At 45.9% G+C, this 22,796-nt stretch overlaps 2 protein-coding genes across 6 annotated transcripts; one reads left to right on the top strand and one right to left on the bottom strand.

Annotated features, from left to right (window-relative positions):
• The first annotated feature begins 1,207 nt into the window (after positions 1-1,207).
• Positions 1,208-10,382, top strand: LOC119285583 (probable dolichyl pyrophosphate Man9GlcNAc2 alpha-1,3-glucosyltransferase). 5 transcript variants are annotated; one of them, XM_037564891.1, is made up of 7 exons: positions 1,209-1,667; positions 1,756-1,948; positions 2,052-2,159; positions 2,816-2,977; positions 3,154-3,406; positions 3,497-3,800; positions 10,155-10,382. In XM_037564891.1, exons 1-7 carry the CDS (start codon positions 1,270-1,272, stop codon positions 10,201-10,203), a joined length of 1,467 nt encoding a protein of 488 aa, XP_037420788.1. In that variant the 5' UTR covers positions 1,209-1,269; the 3' UTR covers positions 10,204-10,382. The 5 variants fall into 5 exon arrangements, with proteins under 5 accessions (XP_037420789.1, XP_037420788.1, XP_037420787.1 ...); XM_037564890.1 differs by having other exon boundaries at positions 10,150-10,382; XM_037564889.1 differs by lacking the exon at positions 10,155-10,382 and adding an exon at positions 7,774-7,901.
• Positions 4,497-9,652, bottom strand: LOC119285582 (probable leucine-rich repeat receptor-like protein kinase At5g49770). The gene is made up of 18 exons (XM_037564887.1): positions 9,314-9,652; positions 9,037-9,163; positions 8,868-8,939; positions 8,675-8,749; positions 8,513-8,584; positions 8,250-8,411; positions 8,071-8,145; positions 7,911-7,982; positions 7,745-7,816; positions 7,590-7,658; positions 7,412-7,486; positions 7,253-7,324; positions 7,020-7,154; positions 6,450-6,922; positions 6,186-6,341; positions 5,729-6,085; positions 5,409-5,644; positions 4,497-5,303 (listed from the first exon to the last, which is right to left on the bottom strand). The coding sequence occupies exons 1-18, from the start codon at positions 9,426-9,428 to the stop codon at positions 4,791-4,793; spliced, it is 2,928 nt and encodes a 975-aa protein (XP_037420784.1). The 5' UTR covers positions 9,429-9,652; the 3' UTR covers positions 4,497-4,790.
• Positions 10,383-22,796: the final 12,414 nt, after the last annotated feature.

The following is a 22,796-nucleotide window of genomic DNA, read 5'->3' as shown; positions in this document are numbered from 1 at the left end:
GTCTTTGCCTGGTTGATGTGAGTTTATTGTTTAAAATATTTTCAAAGAATAGAAGTACAATTACTGGTCATTAATTAACTCTAGGCTCTTGCCGTAGCGCGCGAGGCGCATGGAAAGGGACGTCTCGACCAGGCTAACAAGGTTGCCTGGGCTAAATATTTTTTTCGTAATTTTTATTCCTAGTTGAGCCAGGCTAATCATATGGCAGGAACGGTCGGGCCATAGAGACATCTTTTCTACATGGACACGAAGCAAACAGCTGCGAGGCAAAACACAGGCATCATCCAGGCCAGGTGTACACTAGCGTGGAAAACATCCAAACACGCCCATATTGTGTTCATATTTTTTTTTCAGTTCTATGTTTGGTATGTGCTCACACGTTTATATATTTGTATGGGCTTTATACTGATAATAACATGTTGATGATTTACTTAAAATTATAGTAAAGACAATTTTTCCTCTCTCTCAAGGCGACTTTGCAAAGCCTTCCTTCCCTCCATCTTCTCCGGTGAACCCGTGGATTCGCCTCCCCCGGCTGCCGCTCCGGCTGCTGGTGGTGGGGAGGAGAATCCTGGTGTCTTGACTCCCGCTAGTAGATAGGTAGGGTTTTAGTCCTCGCAGAGGCGACGTTTGGACGGATGGTGGTCCGATCCTCCTCAAGTTCGTCCGTTGGGACGTATTAGACGGAGCTCCGGCGTAGAATCCTACTAGCTCTTTGGGACGGCAAGGTTAAGGTTTCTCGCCGTGCGTACGTAACGGCGATATTTGGTGTTAGGTTCTTCAAATTGACTTAAGGATTAAAAGACGACGACTGCGGCTCCAGGGCGCTGGTCTTTAGGGGCACGTGCACGAAGACTTCTTGACTGTCATCGACAAGGTCAAGCCGGTTTCGGTATGGGAGTGGCGACAACGGCGCGTCGACGGCTCGTTCTGGCGATGACAATGGTCGTTCGATGATTCATGGATCTCGATGTAATTTTTATTATGTTTGTGGTGTTTTGAACTTCCGGTGAATCTTTATAATAGATCTGATCTTTTTTGAAAAAAATATGATTTACTTAAAAATTAAATTAATCGAAAAAGTGCTAATATATCCGGCAGAATTCAGTATAGACTTACGAGTTCGCAATATACGAATTAAAGGTCCATTCAGAATACTACGGTAAACCACCAGAGCCGGAGTAGAAAAAAAATAAGATTATATGCGTACGGTAAACCACCAGCAACTAATCAAGTCGACACCAAGATCTGCCGGAAGCAAAGCCGCCCATGGCGAAGCCGAAGAAGTCCCGGAACTCCGCCCCAGATCCATCGGTCGCCGCCCGGCTCCCATGGCAACCCTCAGCGCCGCCGCTCGCCACTGCCCTCCTTATCTCCTTCGCTGCCCTCCTTCTCCGCGCGCTTGTCTCCGTCGGACCCTACTCGGGTCAGGGCGCAGCACCCAAATTCGGCGACTACGAGGCTCAGCGGCACTGGATGGAGCTCACCCTCCACCTCCCCTCCTCCGACTGGTACCGCAACACCTCCGACAACGACCTCGCTTACTGGGGCCTCGACTACCCGCCCCTCTCCGCCTACCAGAGCCGGCTCCACGCCCGCCTCATCAACGCCTCCCTCCCCGACGCCGTCGCCCTCCGATCCTCTCGCGGGTTTGAGTCCCACGAATCGTACGGGCCCCTCTGCACTAACATTTAGCACATCGTGGTGCGCAGAACTCCGTGTCTGTTTCAAGTCTCTGTGGTCTGTTTCCTGCAGGAAGTTGCTTATGCGGTGGACAGTACTCTCGTCTGATCTCATGGTGTTCTTCCCCGCGGCGCTATGGTTCGTGTGGGCGTACATCAAGGATGGGGTTGGCGGTAGTGGGGAGAGGCGAGAGGGGTGGATGTGGCTGCTCGCCATGGTTCTTCTCAACCCGTGTTTAGTACTGATCGACCACGGCCATTTTCAGGTGGGGATTATACTAGTGGTGTATGTGCATTGGAGCAGGCCAAAATAGTGTTGACTGCATTGCTCAGTGTGTTACACAATGACGGATTGTCCTTTTGTTTCAGTATAACTGCATCAGTCTTGGGCTGACACTCGGGGCGATTGCTGGTATTCTGTCGAGGAACGAACTTGTTGCTGCTGCTCTCTTCAGTCTTGCAATTAACCATAAGCAGGTTCTTCCTTATCTGGAACAAAGATAAATATATTTGTTTTATTTCCAGGGAGATGAAACTGCCTTTACTCTTTAAAATTATTTCTTACTCTCAAGCTTCGGCAACAAACATGATATAGGCCATACATCTTAGAGATCTTTGCCTTTGCAAACCCCACAGATTCCCAAAGGGGGTTCCTGGGGTGTATAGTGGATACTAACTTAACCCAAGCGACTGCTAGCATGAATGACAAAGTCAGTGATCACGAGTGGCAGTAGCATCAACAGTGAATGCCAGTAGCCACAGACCTGTAAGAGACAATCCCAAAGTAATACAAATAGAGTAGGCTGTCACGAAAAGTGCATGCAGTGTTGGTACAATTCTTAGGAGTACTCAACTTTTGAGGGCTACTAGCTGAATTTCCAACTAGCTCAAGCTGGCAATATAATGGGCTGCTAGAGATGGAAATTGGGAGTGAATCAATTAATTGTCCCACTTACTTTGATGGGAAATAGAGTAAACCTGCTGAATCAGTTACAAGTCTTGCATGGATTTTTATCTACTACAGTTTCCGGCACTACTTCCATAAAACTAACCTGCGCCTCTCCCTGTTCATATAGAGCTTTTCAAAATATTGTGATTCTATAAATTCATGGGCCATGTTTGATATCTTGCAGATGAGCATGTACTTTGCGCCAGCTTTTTTTGGGCATCTTCTTGGAAAATGCCTGAAGCGGAAGTGTCCAATTGTTGAGATCATGAAACTTGGTTTTGTTGTACTGGGAACTTTTGCTCTTGTTTGGTGGCCTTATTTGCATTCTTATGAGGCTGCCATGCAGGTAATTGCTGCATGTGTGATCTGGTTATTTTGTTGTTCAAGCAAACTAGTCTATACTGAAGAAATCTTGTTCAACTAAAATGTAGTGATCTCCTTACTGAGCTGGTCAATTCACCAATGAAGCTTATTCTATATATAATTGGCTCAGTTCACTAAACATGTTAACTCCACTGTCAGGTAATCTCTCGATTGGCTCCGTTTGAGAGGGGTTTATATGAGGATTATGTTGCAAATTTCTGGTGTACCACCTCAGTTCTTATCAAGTGGAAGCGATTGTACGCAATAAAGCCGCTGAAACTTATGAGTCTTTCTGCTACCATCCTGGCTTTCTTGCCTTCATTTATTCAGCAAGTCAAGTCACCAAGTAATCTTGGCTTCCTCTATTCTCTGTTGAACAGCTCGTTCTCTTTCTATCTATTCTCGTACCAAGGTATGTTCTACTGCTGGGTTGATACTCTTTTTGTTGCAAGTATATGTGATGTTTCTTTGATCTTCGTGTTTCTTTGTTTTATAATTGTAGTGCACGAGAAATCAATTTTGCTTCCTCTTTTACCCGCAAGCCTTTTAGCATTACACGAACCTCACCTGCATGGATGGTTCACGTACTATGCACTTTTTTCGATGTACCCGCTTATCTGCCGTGATCAGCTTCTTCTACAATATATAGCTGTTCTTGGATTATTCGTTCTTATTTACTACTCACCTGGTGGAAACTATGGAAAGGGGACGAACATTTCGTCTGGAACAATGGCAGTTCTGAGCCTGCCATTGTTATGCTCGATCTTGCTTCACACTGTGTACCTGCAAATAGAGCCTCCAAAGAGGTATCCCTTCCTCTTTGAAGCACTGATAATGTTCATCTGCTTCTCACAGTTTATTATTTTGACCCTGTACACAAATTATAAGCAATGGATGTTGGACTTCCACCCTAGACCTTTAGGTAGCAAGAAGGACCTATGATTGGAAATTTTGACAGCTAATTTTACAGAAAATAGTCATTGTACCATTGTAACCTTGAGTATGTTCCTTCTGTAACGGAATTGATTCACATTTTATGAAATGGATGAAATCTTTGCATGTGGAGCAGATACGAATAAATTTTATACGACCAGTAAATTGTGTTTAAGAATTATCCTGTGTTCGGTTGTATGATAAAACTAGATAGCAAAATGCAAGCTATGCGGCGGCGGCATTAGCTTTTGCAGCAAACTGATAGTATTATCCCTCAGGAAATACAACATAGATAGATGTCTTGTTAGTTGTCGAGTCAGTGTGCCTGTTTAATTGCACTATCGGGGGAGAACTTAGGACTGGTAATCTGATCCAAATTCCTGACATAGAATTGGACTAGCAATGAAACATGGCAATTGTGCCGCAACAGTGTTTTTTGTACATGTGCAACATAGAAATTGCTGTATCATAACATTATTTCTGAGATGTTTTCATGCAACAAATGTAGTGCGCTCAAAACACTTTTGTGTGTGATGAAACAAGAAGCATTCTTCCGTGCAATGAACTCGTCTGGCAAAAGTTAGGACCAATCTAATACCATAAATAGGATTTCCCCCCTATTAGTAGGGTATAAGTACTCATACAGAACTGTTTGTTTGGTGGCCCTGGCGGTGTTAGCCGTAAGTAACAACGTTTTGATTAGAACATCGCCAATCGCCATACAAAATCACTCTAATAAGAGAGTGCTAATGGTAAATCACATAGAATAAAAATTCTTCACATCTCGACATAGTATTAGGCAAGCTACTTGCTGAGGAGGAAGAAAATGGTTCGGCCAGCATAGAAACCCTACCAGAAACCAGCTACTTTGGTTCGACCTTTGACTGGAAGGAATATCCTCCGCTGTAGTCGTCGAATGAGTCTGTGCTCATGTCCTTCTCCTTTGGGAGAGGGTCGTTGTAAGGGTGGCGAGGAGCGCTTTTAGTGACGTCAAAGTCCGTCGCAGACGTGGAGGCGGATGTCGAGGCGCTGCTGAGCCCCTCGCTCTGCAGCATCATCTCGATCTCCTTGACGACGTCGCTCATCGAAGGTCGGGCGGCGGCGCCCTCCTCCACGCACCGGAGGGCCAGCTGCACGAACTTGCTGAACGCGGCGAGATGGTTGGTGTTCATGATCCTGGAGTCTATCATGCCCCTGAGGCCGCAGAACTCGGCGTCGGCAGCGTCGAAAACCCTCTTGGCCTCCCTGACGATGTACTTCCCCTTTTCGATCGGCTGCCTGGCGATGATCAGCTCGAGCATGACCACACCGAAGCTGTAGACGTCGCTCTTCTCGGTGAGTTGCTGGGACATGTAGTACTCGGGGTCCAGATAACCCTGCAGGCGAAGAACAAAAAACACACCAAGTCACATTCACTGGAACTCTGGAAGGAACATGTGCAACTGCAGGGATGAATGCCTGAGCCGATCACTGAGTCTTACCAGCGTTCCTTTGACTTGGGTGCTGACGTGCCCCTTGTCGCTATCAGACACTAATTTGGAGAGGCCGAAGTCGGCGACCTTGGCGGTGAGGTGCTCGTCCATGAGGATGTTGCTGGACTTGACGTCCCGGTGGATGATGGGCGGGTCGGCGAGCTCATGCAGGTAGGCGAGGCCGCGGGCCGCGCCCAGCGCCACCCGGAGCCGCTTCTTCCAGTCGAGATGCAGGCCGCTCTTCCCTGCAGCCACGGGCGGAAGGTTGCCGGACTTGTACTTGACTTGATATGGTTATCGAGACGAGACAAGACGAGAGGAAGGCTTACCGGTGAGGCTGTCGCGCAGCGTGCCGGCGGACATGTACTCGTAGACGAGCATCTGCTCGCCCTGCTCGAAGCAGAAGCCGACGAGGCCGACGAGGTTCTTGTGGTGCACCCGGGAGAGCAGCTCGATCTCGGTCTTGAACTCGTGCCCGCCCTGCATGGAACCTTGCTGCGCCCTCTTGATGGCGATGAACTGCCCGTTGGGCAGCATGCCCCTGTACACCTTGCCGTACCCTCCGTACCCCAGCTCGTTGGCCTCCGCGAAGTTGTTGGTGCTCCGCTTCAGCTCCTCGCACGAGAACCACCTCGCCCCTTTCAGCCGCGGCGCGCCGCCCCGCTCCTCGCTCCGAGCCCACGACGCTGCAGCACCACCACTTTCACTTCACTCGTACTCGTCCGGCCGGCCGGTGAAGAAAATGCTTTCAGTTCTCTGACAAGTTTATTTTAAGAGAAGGCGTACCGAAAGGCCCGCCAAGCTCTTCCGTGGCCTTCTGCGCGCGCCGCCTCTGCATGAACGCGTAGACGGCAGCTCCGACGAGCGCGATGAGCAGGACGCCGCAGCCAACTGCGATCCCGATGATGGCGCCCTTGCTCTTGGACGCCGGCCCGTTCCGATCTGCAAGCCACACATCCCACATGGTGGTATCTCACTCAGCCACATACGTACGTACTCAAAGGTTGAGCAAACAACAGGTAAAAGGTATTATCGTTGTTCGCTGGTGACCTGGGAAGGGGTACGGGGAGGCGATGAAGTAGTAGGGGCCGAACTCCTTGGGCGGCTTGAAGGTCTGGTTGCTGAGGTCGAAGCCGATGCGCATCACCTCGGTGCGGTTGAAGTAGGGCCCGCCCGAAGGGAAGAGCTTCACCTGGACCTGCATGTAGGAGTCGCTGTTGAAGAAGGGGTCCTGCAGGGCCACGGAGCCCGGGGAGAGCTCCAGCTTGGTCCACAGCTTGCTCTCCAGCTCCTGGAACGCAGTGCCGTTGCCCACGTCCGCGAAGAAGGGCGCGCGGAAGTACATCACCCCCTGGTACGGGTACGCGCACCCGCAGCTCTGCGGGCTCATGCTCTGCTCCGGCGGGCACGCCCCCGAGAAGCACTTCACCAGACTCGTCGTGTACGCCGGCGAAGGCGCGTGCTGCGTCACGTTGCAGTACGCCGTGTTCGGCAGGTGGTCGCACACCGGGTTCCCGGCCAGCCTGAACGATGCCATGCCGTGGCAGGAGTTTGTAAGTAAGATGGCAGCACTGCCACTGTCTGGAAACCGGAATTGGCCACTGCTATCTTGGTACTCACGCGAGCGTGCCGTTGTAGCTGGAGGTCACCGTGACGGAGGAGAAGTCGTTGTCCTTGAAGCTCACCATGCTCAGCTCGCTGCTGATGCTCCTCCCCAGGTCGAGGGTGCCATTGAACGCGTTGCCGTCCAAGATCCTGCAAAGAGGCCTTGTCAGATTCGCCACAAAGACCCACCAGTTTCACCATTTTTTGGTGCAAAAAAAAATGCAGACAAGGTTTTTGCGCGAATTTACACTTGCTGCAGCTGCGGGCTGCTGAACAGCTTCATCGGCACCGTGCCGTAGAGTCTTCCGGATTGTATGACCCTTGGTTTGGCATCACAAGACACTGTCAGATTTAGCCATCCAAGCATATATACTGTGAAGTTGCAAAGTTATTTCAGGGGAACTTACAGAGCTGAGAGCTGTGGCAACTTCCAAAACCACTGCGGGCTCGGGGAAGGATCAAATGTGTTGTTGCTCAGATCGCTGCGGTGCAATTAGACCAGATGAATTACTATCAGATCAAGCCTGGTGGTTCGAACAAATTAGCAGCAGAAATCTTCTGCGGTGTAAATTGCTTAGTGCTTACACATAATTGAGAAGAGTCATCCCAGATAGATTGGGCAACGGTCCGTTAAGCTGGTTGTTGGCTAAGTTGCTGAAACATATATGAAGATAATGTGCTTACAATGGCTATAGCTTTGTACTTGCACTTACTTACACAGTGCATCGTAGACAACTTACAGCTCGTTTACTTTGGTGAGGTTATTCAGGTTCGCTGGAACTGGGCCGGAGAGGGAATTTCTATCCAGCCGTCTGTCCAAACAAACATATAGAAGATTCATATCTGGCAGACCATCCAACAAAATAAGATGAATTGGGCAGAGTTTCGTCTGACAAGGACACTTACACAACTTCGAGTGTACTAACAAACCCAAGAGAGTCCGGGATGTCACCGGTGAATTTATTTCCATCGAAAAGCCTGCACCGAATATCTTGAGGTGTCAGCACACATGTCGCGAAGCAGGAGAAAGATGAATCTATAGGCAGAGAGGGCTTCGGGAACTCACAGATGAATCAGTGTCATCTCAGGGCTGAAGAGAGCATCTGGGATGGGACCAGACAATTGGTTCTTATTGAAGTGGCTACAGATCACCAGAAACAGTACGGTTAGAGATACGTTCCACTTCTCATCTCTGCTTCAGAAATGACAATACCCCCCAAAAAAAAAACAACTTGTATAACCTACAAGTGTTTGGTTTTTGTAAGCTTGTCTAGACCCATTCCCCCGTTTGATGAGATTGGCAATGGGCCAGTCAGCTGATTGTCGGCGACATCAAACCAATAGAGGCTGGAGAGATTGCCCAGAGATGCTGGTATTTTTCCAGAGAACTGATTCGAGTTCAGAGCCCTGAAATAGAGTTTGATCAATGTCATTTTTTTCCTGCAAAAACTGAATCACAGTGGCACAAATGTGCAGTATCATCTGTGGGGCACCAGTGAATCTCTTACATGTAAGATAGGTTGGGAAGACTCCCTAGCTCATCAGGGATGTTGCCGTGAAAGCTGCAACCTGCCAGAATCCTTCAAACCATGCGGCACAAAGTACAAGACATGAGCATAGTGACATAACCTAACCGAAAACAAGAAGGCCGTGCACGTTTAGAAACTTACAAGGTTGCAAGCTGCTTCAAATTACCGATGGTCGGAGTGAGCACACCTCCAAGGTCTTTGTTGAATGACAGGTCCCTGCATACACATAGAATTGCTCATGTCATGGCTCAGTAATGCAAGCAGAGCTGCAAGAAGAGGGATTATGTTGAAGAAAAGGTTTAGCTTGACACTCTAGTGCTCTGCCGCTACATACAGGGATTGCAGCTCGGTCAGCTGCCCGATGTCAGCAGCTAGAAGTCCTTTGATGCCCATGGTTGACACTTTTCTGAAAGACACGGTTGGATAATAATGGTAAGTTTTGTTGACCTGGCACTTTGGCGGAAGTTGCAGTGAAATTCTTGTCGAGCTTTGCCGACACTTACATGGAGATCACCCTGTTGTTGCTGCATGTCACCCCATCCCATGGCGAAACACCGCAGGGATCATCAGACTGTCCCCATGTCGGCGGCGAGTTCTGCCACTGATCCATTAGCGCTCGGAGAACAGAAGCTGCGATCGACTCAAGGTAGTAGAGTTAGCACACGTGAGTTATACTACTTGGGTAAAGAAAGAGGAGAAGAGCTCAAAATTCTTGTCTCATCATCGATGAATTGTACTAGTTGTGAAACTAAGCAAGAATGGATGAGGCAGGGTACTCACTGTCCTGGCTGTCCGTGAGTCCATGGCTTGCTCGCACGCACACCGAGAGCAGCAAGGCCAGAGCGAGCAGCACCCCTCTCAGACCCATCCTCGCACACCCACCAGCTTCCTCCATGCACGCACGCACGCACGCACGGACGGACGCAAGAAGTGAGCCGATCGGGCTCGCAGGGGGGCGAGGTGCGGTTTTAGGTGCTCAGCAAAAGCTGTGGAGCGCAAGGCAACCACCGGCACCACAACCGCAGCCCATGATGCGGCTCATGATGGGACGTGCATTCACCAAGCTAAAATGATAGGATCCTGCGAGCTCTGGAGAGAAAGATACAGGCGGGAGAGGTGGTGCCAAATGCCAACGACTTGACTTGAAAGCAAGCCAAGCCTCAAGCTCCCACTGTCTCCCTCGGTGGCTGGCTGTAGCTGAGCACGCCGATACCGGTCGTCCCCGTACGTCTCGCTGTCCGCCGAAGCCACCGAGCGAGCGGTCAAAAGGGCGGAGGATACGGCCGCGCGAACGTGTCCCTTGCTCTACGGCAACTCCTCCCCACCTCAATCTTGAGTTCAGTCGGTACGAGTGCACTAGTGTGCTGGTCTTTCATGTCATGCTCATGCTGCTGCTCCAAAAGTCTGTTTTTATTCATGCGGTTTAAAGGAGTTTAGTGATGATGATTAGGGGTGCGATTCAAGGCACGTAAAGAGGGAAATTTGGTGGGGATTAAACTAATGATTCCCATGATTGACCTTCTTTATCACCCACTTTTGCACTGGAGAGAATGTTCTTTCAGTTATATAGAGTAGATTATATTTTGGACTATGCTGACAAGGCATGCCTTAATTAGAGCAGGGTTAAGGAAAAGGTCTTCACAAGAGATAATAGGACCGTGTCTCGCTGATGTTAATCTGTGATCGACATTGAAGTGAAAGCGAAGCCGACGCTGTCCGCGGAAGGCAGTGCATGGTTGAATCTCCTCACAAAACAAGGAAGATAAACTGAGCTTGATCTCACATGTTTTTCCATGATCTTTCTTGCGTTCAGTTGAGTTAATTAACTCTAACAAGTGGCTAATTTGTAAACACTGAAAATATACGTTGCACTTACTCTAGGTGCAATACATATTTTAGAAGGCAATACGCCCTCTTCTTACCGACTAGGCTGCCTTTTCAGAGTCATGATGGTGATTTCTGTCGCTGATGATGAAAGGCTGTGAACCACGGTGGCAGGACAATTGGTCTGAGGCGGGGTAAGTTCCACGCCATTATTTGATGCTCTTGCAGTAACATTAAGATTACAACTATGAAACTAGACCAAGTTGTTATCGCGTGGTTTACAGTTTGGGAAATATCTAGATACCCTGGTGATGAGAGTGTTAGGAAGAACCAAAACACCATCACGAGGTCTTTTACACGCGGGGTACAACTCGTGCCTAAGAGAGATGATGCCCGTGTTGAAAACAACGTTATTAACCACACCTGGTCACAGTCACGAATGGTGATGCCCTTTCTAGGATCTTTTGACGCCAAAAGGAGGAGGAAACACAATCAACAAGTTATGCAACAGGCTCCATGAATGAAACCTCGAGAGAAGTAGCGGAACTACATGAAAATATATCCAAGTTTATTTTCCTAATAAATTTTGATACATGAAGCCCGAAATTTAAAAGAAAGAAAACTGAAACTCTTTTTTTTTGCGAGAAAACTTTCGATCTATTCATCTTCAATCATGGTATTACAACCTCGGCGTGCTAAAGACGACACACGTCCTTTGACTACGTTGGCTATAGTTCAAATGGACGGAGCCGTCTAAGATGTGGGTCGGCATGGGCAACCCTTGTGATGACGAGGATAGGAATTTTTTCTATGCCTCCACTACTATCACCGTTGGGAACGGTGCCAAGACTCCTTTCTGGGAAGCGCCTTGGGTGCACGGCAAGAAGCCTAAAGACATTGCGCTTCTCATCCATGAGGCTTCCACAAGAAAAAAATTGAGAGGTGAGAGAAGCTCTCAAGGAGGGAGCTTGGATCAAGAAAATTAAGATGACCGCCAACTTCTGGATGACCCACATTCGTCAATTTGCTGAACTCTGGCTACTTATCTCGGAGTTCCCGCTCGAGGAGCACATGGAAGATGAGATTACTTGGAAGCACGCCACAGATGGTCGATACTCGGCGGCAACAGCTTACCTCGTGCAATTCCTGGGAACCTTCTACTCCCCTATGGATCACATGGTTTGGACCGCTTGGGCACCGCTGAAGGTGAAATTTTTTGCTTGGCTCGCAATACAAGACATGCAATACAAGATAGAATCTGGACAACTGATAGGTTGGCGCGTCATGGATGGCCAAACTGTCATCTTTGCCCCCTATGCAGAAGAGAACAAGAATCCATGTTACACCTCTTCGTCAAATGTCGTCTCACCCTCCGCCTATGGAATTTGGTTAATGAGTGACTACATCTTGAAGACCTTGACACATCTACTTGGCACCTTGAGGACTCTATAAAGGATTGGTGGGTGAATAGATCAAGCAAGAGCACCCCAACCAAAAAGCCATGGCCTCCCTCACCATGCTAATTGGATGCACCATTTGGAATGAAAGGAACACCCGGGTATTTCGACAAAAGAGTATGCCTCCAACAACATTGCTTAACAACGTCAAGTGTGAGGCCATCCTCTGGTAACCGCCGGGGCAAAAAAATTGGGCACCATCATACCGGGAGAGTAACACTTTTTGTTTTTCAGTTCTGAGGTGTATTTCAGTTGTGAGGTGTTTTTCAAACTCTATTCTCCCTTAATTAATATATGAGGCAAATCTTCTGCCTCGGTTTCAAAAAAAAAAGAAAATAAATAACATCCAGATCTGTAGACTACCCAGCGACGACTACAAGAACTAAAGCGATTCAAAGGCGTGCCGCTGTCATCGCCCCTCCCTGGCCGGAACCGGGCAAAACTTATTGTAGCAGACAGTCGGAAAGTCATCGTGTTAAGACTCCATAGGACCAGCGCAGCAGAATATTAAACGCCGCCGATGAAGAGTAGCGTAGACCAGAAGGACCCAACCTAAAGACACACGAACACAGACGTACTACAACCAGACCTGAGCAAATCCACTAAGGACAGATCCATCGGAGACACACCTCCATACGCCCACCGACAATGCTAGACACACCATCGGGATGATGGCTAGGAGGGGAGAACCTTATTCCATCTTCAAGAAGCCGCCGCCGTCTCGTCTTTCTCAGCAGAACACAAACCCTAAGAAAACTCAAAGGAACATCTAAAAATAGAGCCCTCCCGCCGGCAAGGGTCGGGATCCACCACGCCGCCATGTCCCTAAGGTCACCGGAGACGAAGTGGACATGCGAGAAATTTTGCACATGCGTAGAAGGTCTATGTATATCTAGAATTTTATTCTTACATTTTTTTTGAAAATATGAATTTTATTTCCAAGTTTTCAAAAATAACAGGGTCCATGAAGCCCAAGATCCAAAACATATTTTCAACTTTTAACCCCCTAATTACACATTTGTGACACCAATTACCCATTTAGTTAAAAATTCCCCCTAACTATTTGATTTAGTGAAATTGTCCCTAAATATACCTTTTTAAAGATTATGGCCCGTTGAGTCATGCAGGATAGCCTCGCCAGGCGCAGACTAAGGTGGTCCATAATAGAAGCACACACGTAGTGAAGGAAATATGCCCTAGAGGCAATAATAAAGTTGTTATTTATATTTCCTTATATCATGATAGATGTTTATTATTCATGCTAGAATTGTATTAACCGGAAACTTAGTACATGTGTGAATACATAGACAAACAGAGTGTCCCTAGTATGCCTCTACTAGGCTAGCTTGTTTATTAAAGATGGTTAAGTTTCATAATCATAGACATGTGTTGTCATTTGATAAACGGGGTCACATCATTAGAGAATGATGTGATGGACAAGACCCATCCGTTAGCTTAGCATTATGATCGTTTAGTTTATTGCTATTGCTTTCTCCATAACTTATACATGTTCCTATGACTATGGGATTATGCAACTCCCGAATACCGGAGGAACACTTAGTGTGCTATCAAACATCACAACGTAACTGGGTGATTATAAAGATGCTCTACAGGTGTCTTCGATGGTGTTTATTGAGTTGGCATAGATCGAGATTAGGATTTGTCACTCCGATTGTCGGAGAGGTATCTTTGGACCCTCTCGGTAATGCACATCACTTTAAGCCTTGCAAGCAATGTGACTAATGAGTTAGTTACGGAATGATGCATTACGGAACGAGTAAAGAGACTTGCCGATAACGAGATTGAACTAGGTATGATGATACGATCGAATCTCGGGCAAGTAACATACTAATGGCAAAGGGAACAACGTACGTTGTTGTGTGGTTTGAACGATAAAGATCTTCATAGAATATGTAGGAACCAATATGAGCATCCAGGTTTCGCTATTGGTTATTGACCGGAGAAGTGTCTCGGTCATGTCTACATAGTTCTCGACCCCGTAGGGTCCGCACGCTTAACGTTCGATGACGATTGGTATTATGAGTTTATGTGATTTGATGTAACGAAGGTTGTTTGGAGTCCCAGATGAGATCACAGATATGATGAGGAGTCTCGAAATGGTCGAGACATAAAGATTGATATATTGGACTGTGTTATTCGGACACCGGAAGTGTTTCGGGTGGTTTCGGATAAAATTGGAGTGCCAGAGGGTTACCGGATCCCCCCAGAAGATAATGGGCCACCATGGGCCTTAGAGGAGAGAGGGTCGGCCAGGAGGTGGCGCTCCCTAGTCCAAATTGGACGAGGGGTGGGGACGGCGCCCCCTCCTTCCTTCTCTCCCCTTCCTCTTTCCTTCCCCTCCTTGTTGGACTAGGAAAGGGGGGAACCTACTCCTAGTAGGAGTAGGATTCCCCCCTTGGGGCGTGCCCCTTGAGGCCGCCCGACGCCCTCCTCCCCTCCTTTATATATGAGGGAGGGGAGCACCCCATAGACACACAAGTTGATTTCTTAGCTGTGTGCGGTGCCCCCTCCATAGATTTCCACCTCGGTCATATTGTCGTAGTGCTTAGGCGAAGCCCTACGTCGGTAACTTCATCATCACCATCAACACATCGTCGTGCTGATGAAACTCTCCCTCGGCCTCAGCTAGATCTAGAGTTCGAGGGACGTCACCGAGCTGAGCGTGTGCAGATCGCGGAGGTGCCGTGCGTTCGGTACTTGATCGGTTGGATCGCGAAGACGTTTGACTACATCAACCGCATTACTCAACACTTCCGCTTTCGGTCTACGAGTATACGTAGACACACTCTTCCCTCTCGTTGCTATGCATCTCCTAGATTGATCTTGCGTGATCGTAGGAATTTTTTTGAAATACTGCGTTCCTCAACAGTGGCATCCGAGCTAGGTCTATGCGTAGATGTTATATGCACGAGCAAAACACAAAGAGTTGTGGGCGATAATAGTCATACTGCTTACCAACATGTCATACTTTGATTCGGCGGTATTGTTGGATGAAGCGACCCAGACCGACATTACATGACCACGTTCATGAGACTGGTTCTACCGACGTGCTTCGCACACAGGTGGCTAGTGGGTGTCTGTTTCTCCAATTTTAGTTGAATCGAGTGTGACTACGCCCGGTCCTTGTTGAAGGTTAAAACAACACACTTGACGAAAAATCGTTGTGGTTTTTGATGCGTAGGTAAGAACGGTTCTTGCTAAGCCCGTAGCAGCCACGTAAAACTTGCAACAACAAAGTAGAAGACGTCTAACTTGCTTTTGCAGGGCATGTTGTGACGTGGTATGGTCAAGACGTGATTATATAAATTGTTGTATGAGATGATCATGTTTTTTAACACAATTATCGGCAACTGGAAGGAGCCATATGGTTGTCGCTTTATTGTATGAAATGCAATTGCCATGTAATTGCTTTACTTTATCACTAAGCGGTAGCGATAGTCGTGGAAGCAATAGTTGGTGAGACGACAACGATGCTACAATGGAGATCAAGGTGTCAAGCCAGTGACAATGGTAATCATGACGGTGCTTTGGAGATGGAGATCAAAAGCGCAAGATGTGATGATGGCCATATCATATTCACTTATATTGATTGCATGTGATGTTTATCCTTTATGCATCTTATTTTGCTTAGTACGATGGTAGCATTATAAGATGATCTCTCACTAAATTTGAAGCTATAAGTGCTCTCCCTGAGTATGCACCGTTGCTACAGTTCGTCGCGCCGAGACACCACGTGATGATCAGGTGTGATAAGCACTACGTTCACATACAACGGGTGCAAGCTAGTTTTGCACAAGCATAATACTCGGGTTAAACATGACGAGCCTAGCATATGCAGATATGGCCTCGAAACACTGAGACCGAAAGGTCGAGCGTGAATCATATACTAGATATGATCAACATAATGATGTTCACCATTGAAAACTTCTCCATCTCACGTGATGATCGAACATGGTTTAGTTGATGTGGATCACGTGATCATTTGGATGACTAGAGGGATATCTATCTAAGTGGGAGTTCTTAAGTAATATGATTAATTGAACTTTAATTTATCATGAACTTAGTACCTGATAGTATTTTGCATGTCTATGTTCTTTTAGATAAATGGCCCGTGCTGTTGTTCCATTGAATTTTAATGCGTTCCTAGAGAAAGCTAAGTTGAAAGATGATGGTAGCAACTACACGGACTGGGTCCGTAACTTGAGGATTATCCTCATTGCTGCACAGAAGAATTACATCCTGGAAGCACCGCTAGGTGAAAAACCCGTTGCAGCAGCAACACCAGATGTTATGAACATCTGGCAGAGCAAAGTTGATGACTACTCAATAGTTCAGTGTGCCATGCTTTACGGCTTAGAATTGGGACTTCAACGGCGTTTTGAACGTCATGGAGCATATGAGATGTTCCAGGAGTTGAAGTTAATATTTCAAGCAAATGCCCGAATTGAGAGATATGAAGTGTCCAATAAGTTCAATAGCTGCAAGATGGAGGAGAATAGTTCTGCCGGTGAACATATACACAGAATGTCTGGGTACCACAACCACTTGACTCAACTAGGAGTTAATCTTCCTGATGATAGTGTCATTGACAGAGTTCTTCAATCACTGCCACCAAGCTACAAAAGCTTCATGATGAACTATAATATGCAAGGGATGAATAAGACAATTCCTGAGCTCTTCGCGATGCTAAAAGCTGCAGAGGTAGAAATCAAGAAGGAGCATCAAGTGTTGATGGTCAACAAGACCACTAGTTTCAAGAAGAAAGGCAAAGGGAAGAAGGGGAACTTCAAGAAGAACGGCAAGCAAGTTGCTGCTCAAGTGAAGAAGCCCAAGTCTGGACCTAAGCCTGAGACTGAGTGCTTCTACTGCAAAGGGACTGGTCACTGGAAGCAGAACTGCCTCAAGTATTTGGCGGATAAGAATGATGGCAAAGTGAAAGGTATATTTGATATACATGTTATTGATGTGTACCTTACTAATGCTCACAGTAGCGCATGGGTATTTGATATTGGTTCTGTTGCTAATATTTGCAACTCAAAACAGGGGCTACGGATTAAGCGAAGATTGGCTAAGGACGAGGTGACGATGCATGTGGGAAATGTTTCCAAAGTCGATGTGATCGCGGTCGGCACGCTACCTCTACATCTACCTTTGGGATTAGTATTAGACCTGAATAATTGTTATTTGGTGCCAGTGTTAAGCATGAACATTATATTTGGATCTTGTTTGATGCGATACAGTTATTCATTTAAATCGGAGAATAATGGTTGTTCTATTTATATGAGTAATATATTTTATGGTCATGCACCCTTGATGAGTGGTCTATTTTTATTGAATCTCGATAGTAGTGATACACATATTCATAGTATTGAATCCAAAAGATATAAGTTTAATAATAATAGTGCAACTTATTTGTGGCACTACCGTTTAGGTCATATTGGTGTAAAGCGCATGAAGAAACTTGATACGTCTCCAACGTATCTATAATTTTTGATTGTTCCATGCTATTATATTATCAACCTTGGATGTTTTATATGCATTTATATGCTATTTTATATGATTTTTGGGACTAACCTATTAACCCAGAGCCCAGTGCCAGTTTCTGTTTTTTCCTTGTTTTAGAGTATCGCAGAAAAGGAAAATCAAACGGAGTCCAATTGACCTGAAACTTCACGAAACATATTTTTGGACCAAAAGAAGCCCACGGAGTATTGGAGTTGGACCAGCAGAGTCCCGGGCTGCCCACGAGGGTGGGGGGCGCGCCCCCCTGCCTCGTGGACAGCCCGGAGGTCCACCGACGTACTTCTTCCTCCCATATATATCCATATACCCTAAAAACTTCGGGGAACACAATAGATCGGGAGTTCCGCCGCCAGAAGTCTCCGTAGCCACCGAAAACCAATCTAGACCCGTTCCGGCACCCTGTTGGAGGGGGGAATCCCTCTCCGGTGGCCATCTTCATTATCCCGGTGCTCTCCATGACGAGGAGGGAGTAGTTCTCCCTCGGGGCTGAGGGTATGTACCAGTAGCTATGTGTTTGATCTCTCTCTCTCTCTCTCTCTCTCTCTCTCGTGTTCTTGAGGTGGCACGATCTTGATGTATCGTGAGCTTTGCTATTATAGTTGGATCTTATGATGTTTCTCCCCCTCTACTCTCTTGTAATGGATTGAGTTTTCCCTTTGAAGTTATCTTATCGGATTGAGTCTTTAAGGATTTGAGAACACTTGATGTATGTCTTGTGTGGGATACCTGTGGTGACAATGGGGTATTCTATGATCCACTTGATGTATGTTTTGGTGATCAACTTGCGGGTTCCGTGACCTTGGGAATCTACGCATAGGGGTTGGCACACGTTTTCGTCTTAGACTCTCTCGTAGAAACTTTGGGGCACTCTTTGAGGTTCTATGTGTTGGTTGAATATATGAATCTAAGATTGTGTGATGCATATCGTATAATCATACCCACGGATACTTGAGGTAACATTGGAGTATCTAGGTGACATTAGGGTTTTGGTTGATTTGTGTCTTAAGGTGTTATTCTAGTACGAACTCTAGGGCTGTTTGTGACACTTATAGGAATAGCCCAACGGATTGATTGGAAAGAATAACTTTGAGGTGGTTTCATACCCTACCATAATCTCTTCGTTTGTTCTCCGCTATTAGTGGCTTTGGAGTGACTCTTTGTTGCATCTTGAGGGATAGTTATGTGATCCAATTATGTTATTATTGTTGAGAGGACTTGCACTAGTGAAAGTATGAACCCTAGGCCTTGTTTCAATGCATTGCAATACCGCTTAGGCTCACTTTTATCATTCGTTACCTTGCTGTTTTTATATTTTCAGATTACAAAAACCATTATCTACCATCCATATTGCACTTGTATCACCATCTCTTCGCCGAACTAGTGCACCTATAAAATTTACCATTGTATTGGGTGTGTTGGGGACACAAGAGACTCTTTGTTATTTGGTTGCAGGGTTGCTTGAGAGAGACCATCTTCATCCTACGCCTCCTACGGATTGATAAAGCTTAGGTCATCCACTTGAGGGAAGTTTGCTACTGTCCTACAAACCTCTGCACTTGGAGGCCCAACAACGTCTACAAGAAGAAGGTTGTGTAGTAGACATCAAGCTCTTTTCTGGCGCCGTTGCCGGGGAGGTGAGTGCTTGAAGGTATATCTTTAGATCTTGCAATCGGATCTTTTTGTTTCTTGTTTTAGCACTAGTTTAGTTTATAAAAGAAAACTACAAAAAAATATGGAATTAAGTTTGCCTCATACACTTCATCTTTTTAATGTCTTTCGTGAGAATAAGGATTCCAATAATTGTGCCAAAGTGTTAGAAGAGGAATGCATTAAAATGTTTGGCACTAAATCTTTGTATGATGAGCATGATTGCAATGTTGTTAGTATGAATTCCTTGAATATCCATGATGCTAATGATATGCAAAGCCACAAGCTTGGGGAAGCTATGTTTGATGAAGATGATATTTTTGTCCCCCAAGGTTTGATGAGCAAATTTATTATGATGAAAGCATGCCTCCTATTTATGATGATTATATTGATGAAAGTGGAATTGGAGAGGTCATGAATTTATTTAGTAATGATTCCACTATTTCGGAAGAGGTTTCAATTGATTATGAGAACAAAGTTGCTATCTATGATGATTATTGTGATGACTTGTATGCTATTAAGAATAATGATAACCATGAAACTTGTCATCATGATTTTAGTTTTCAATTAGATTATGCTTCACATGGTAATTATTTTGTTGAGTTTGCGCCCACTATTATTCATGAGAAGAAATTTGCCTATGTGGAGAGTAGTAAATTTTCTATGCTTGTAGATCATGAAAAGAATGCCTTGTGTGATGGTTATATTGTTGAATTCATTCATGATGCTACTAAAAATTATTATGAGGGAGGAGTATATGCTTGTAGGAATTGCAATAATACCAAGTTTCCTCTCTATGTGCTTAAAGTTTTTAAAGTTATGCTTGTTTTGCCTCCCTATGCTAGTTGATTATTGCTCTCATAAATTGTTTGCTCACAAAATCCCTATACATAAGAAGAGGGTTAGACTTAAATGTGCTAGTCATATTCTTCATGATGCTCTCTTTATGTTTCAATTCTTATCTTTTATGTGAGCATCATTGAAATCATCATGCCTAGCTAGGGGCGTTAAACGATAGCGCTTGTTGGGAGGCAACCCAACTTTATTTTTGTTCCTTGCTTTTTGCTCCTGTTTAGCAATAATTAATTTATCTAGCCTCTGTTATGATTGAGTTTCTATGTTTTAGTTAGTGTTTGTGCCAAGTAGAACCGTTGGGAAGACTTGGGGAAAGTCTTGTTGATCTTGCTGTAAAAAACAGAAACTTTAGCGCTCACAAGAATTGCTGCCATTTTTTAATGGAGAGTGATATTTAGTTAATTCTTTTTGCGTATTATTAATAGATAAATTCCTCACGTCCAGAAATTTATTTTAGAATTTTTGGGGTTCCAGAAGTTTGTGTTAGTTACAGATTACTACAGACTGTTCTATTTTTGACAGATTCTGTTTTTCGTGTGTTGTTTGCTTATTTTAATGAATATTTTTTTCGAAAAGGGGTTTTACCCCAGCCTCTGCATCAGAAAGATGCATACGGCTCATATTATTAAAAAAATATCCAGCAACAAGTCTCCAAGTCTCGAAGTAAAAAAAACGCTCATAAGAGCTAAACAGAAAGCCACAACCGGCTGGCAAATAAAAATAGGAGCACTACATGCCTATCCTATTACATGACCGCCATCCAAAGCGGTTGAAAATATCCCGAGCTACCATCTCCCATCGGGTAGATGCAGTAACCAAATGCTATCTGGCCTCCGTCGGAGTGAGTAGCGACCACATACGGATCAACGCTGTGGCCCTGAAGATAACCTGCAAAAAGTGAATGTTCGTTGATATGTTAAAAACCAAATCATTTCTGCAGTTCCAGACTGCCCATAATAAAGCACAAAGGCCAACACGAATGTGCTTCGCTGTATCGGAGGCAACCCCATCAAGCTACGTTCCAAATAACATGTTGATGAAAGTAGGCGGATTAATATTAAAAGCAATATGAACCGACCGCCATAGAATCTTAGCCAGTGGACAATCAAGAAAGAGGTGTTTGATAGTTTCATTATGGTCACAAAAACTACATCTAGCAGAACCCACCCAATTGCATTTTGCCATATTATCCTTACTCAAAATAACTTGTTTATGCACGAACCACATAAACACTTTGATTCACAAAGGTAACTTTACTTTCCAAACGTGCTTCGAGGAAGGAATGACGCTAGAATTTATGACGTCCAGATACATGGATTTGACCGAGAACACACCGTTCTTAGTTAGTTTCCAATACAACTGATCTGGCTGCTGAGACAGCTGGACATCCATCAAACGTCTTACAAGATGAAGCCAGGCCTCCCAACGATTTCCAACTAGCGTCCTCCGAAAACTAATATTGAGGGGAGTGGATTGTAGAACTGTTGCAACGTAAGCTTCTCTACATTGAACAACGTTGTACAGAGTAGGATATTGAAGTGCAAGGGGAGTCTCCCCAAGCCACGAATCCTCCCAGAACCTCGTATTAGCTCCATTGCCGACTAAGAACCTTGTCCTGTTAAAAAAGAGTGGCTTGAATCTCATCAAGCCTTTCCAAAATGGTGAGTCAGTCGGCCTCACTGTCACCTGGGCCAAGGTTTTAGATTGAAGATACTTATTTCGCAAAATCTGAGCCCAAGTATCCTCCGTCTCGGACGAAAGTTTAAACAGCCACTTGCTAAGGAGACATCTGTTTTTGACTTCCATATTTTCAATACCTAGACCCCCTTGGTCCTTCGGCCTACAGATTATATCCCATTTAGCAAGCCGATACTTTCGTTTAAGCTCATCACTCTGCCAAAAGAAACGAGATCGATAGAAGTCTAGCCTCTTCCTAACACCCACCGGGACCTCGAAAAAGGATAGGAGAAATATAGTCATACTAGTGAGGACCGAATTAATCAAAATTAATCGCCCTCCATATGACATAAGCTTCCCTTTCCAACAGCTCAGTTTCTTCTCAAAACGATCCTCGATGCATTTCCACTCTTTGTTAGCCAGCTTACGATGATGAATGGGTATACCTAAATACGTGAACGGTAACGTGCCCAATTCACATTCGAACAATTGTTTATACGCCTCCTGGTCATCATTAGCTCTAACACCCCGGATGTAACTTTCCCAATTTGTACTCCAACTCTTGCCGTTTCCGGCGTTAAGTTATATTTATTTCTCGGGTTCGGGTCTTTGTCTCCGTGTGTTGTTTTCATTGTCATGCATCTCATATCATGTCGTCATGTGCATTGCATTTGCATACGTGTTCGTCTCATGCATTCGAGCTTTTTCTCCGTTGTCCGTTTTGCATTCTGGCGCTTCGTTCTCCTCCGGTGGTCATTTCTAGCTTTCTTTCGTGTGTGGGGATTAAAAATTTCCGGATTGGACCGAGACTTGCCAAGCGGCCTTGGTTTACTACCGGTAGACCGCCTGTCAAGTTTCGTGCCATTTGGACTTCGTTTGATACTCCAACGGTTAACCGAGGGACCGAAAAGGCCTCGTGTGTGTTGCAGCCCAACACCCCTCCAATTTGGCCCCAAACCCACCAAACTCTGCTCATGTCCTAGAGCGTTCGATCACAATCGCGTGGCCGAAAACCGCACCTCATTTGCACTCTCCTAGCTCCCTCTATGCCTATAAATAGACCCCCGTTTTTCGGATCTCCTCCTCCCACGAAACCCTAAATCCCCTCGCACCGGCCGGACACACCGCCGCCGCCCTATCCCGCATCGCCATGTGGCTGTATCGCCGCTCGCCGCCGCCCCAGCCCGGGAGGCCCGGATCGGGCCCCCGCGAGCCCGAAGCCACCGCCGCCCAGCGCCGCGCCTCCTCCACCATCGTCC

This window comes from Triticum dicoccoides, chromosome 4A, assembly GCF_002162155.2.
Source record: "Triticum dicoccoides isolate Atlit2015 ecotype Zavitan chromosome 4A, WEW_v2.0, whole genome shotgun sequence".
In the NCBI taxonomy this organism is placed as follows: domain Eukaryota; kingdom Viridiplantae; phylum Streptophyta; class Magnoliopsida; order Poales; family Poaceae; genus Triticum; species Triticum dicoccoides.
This window is presented reverse-complemented; position numbering and strand designations above follow the sequence as displayed.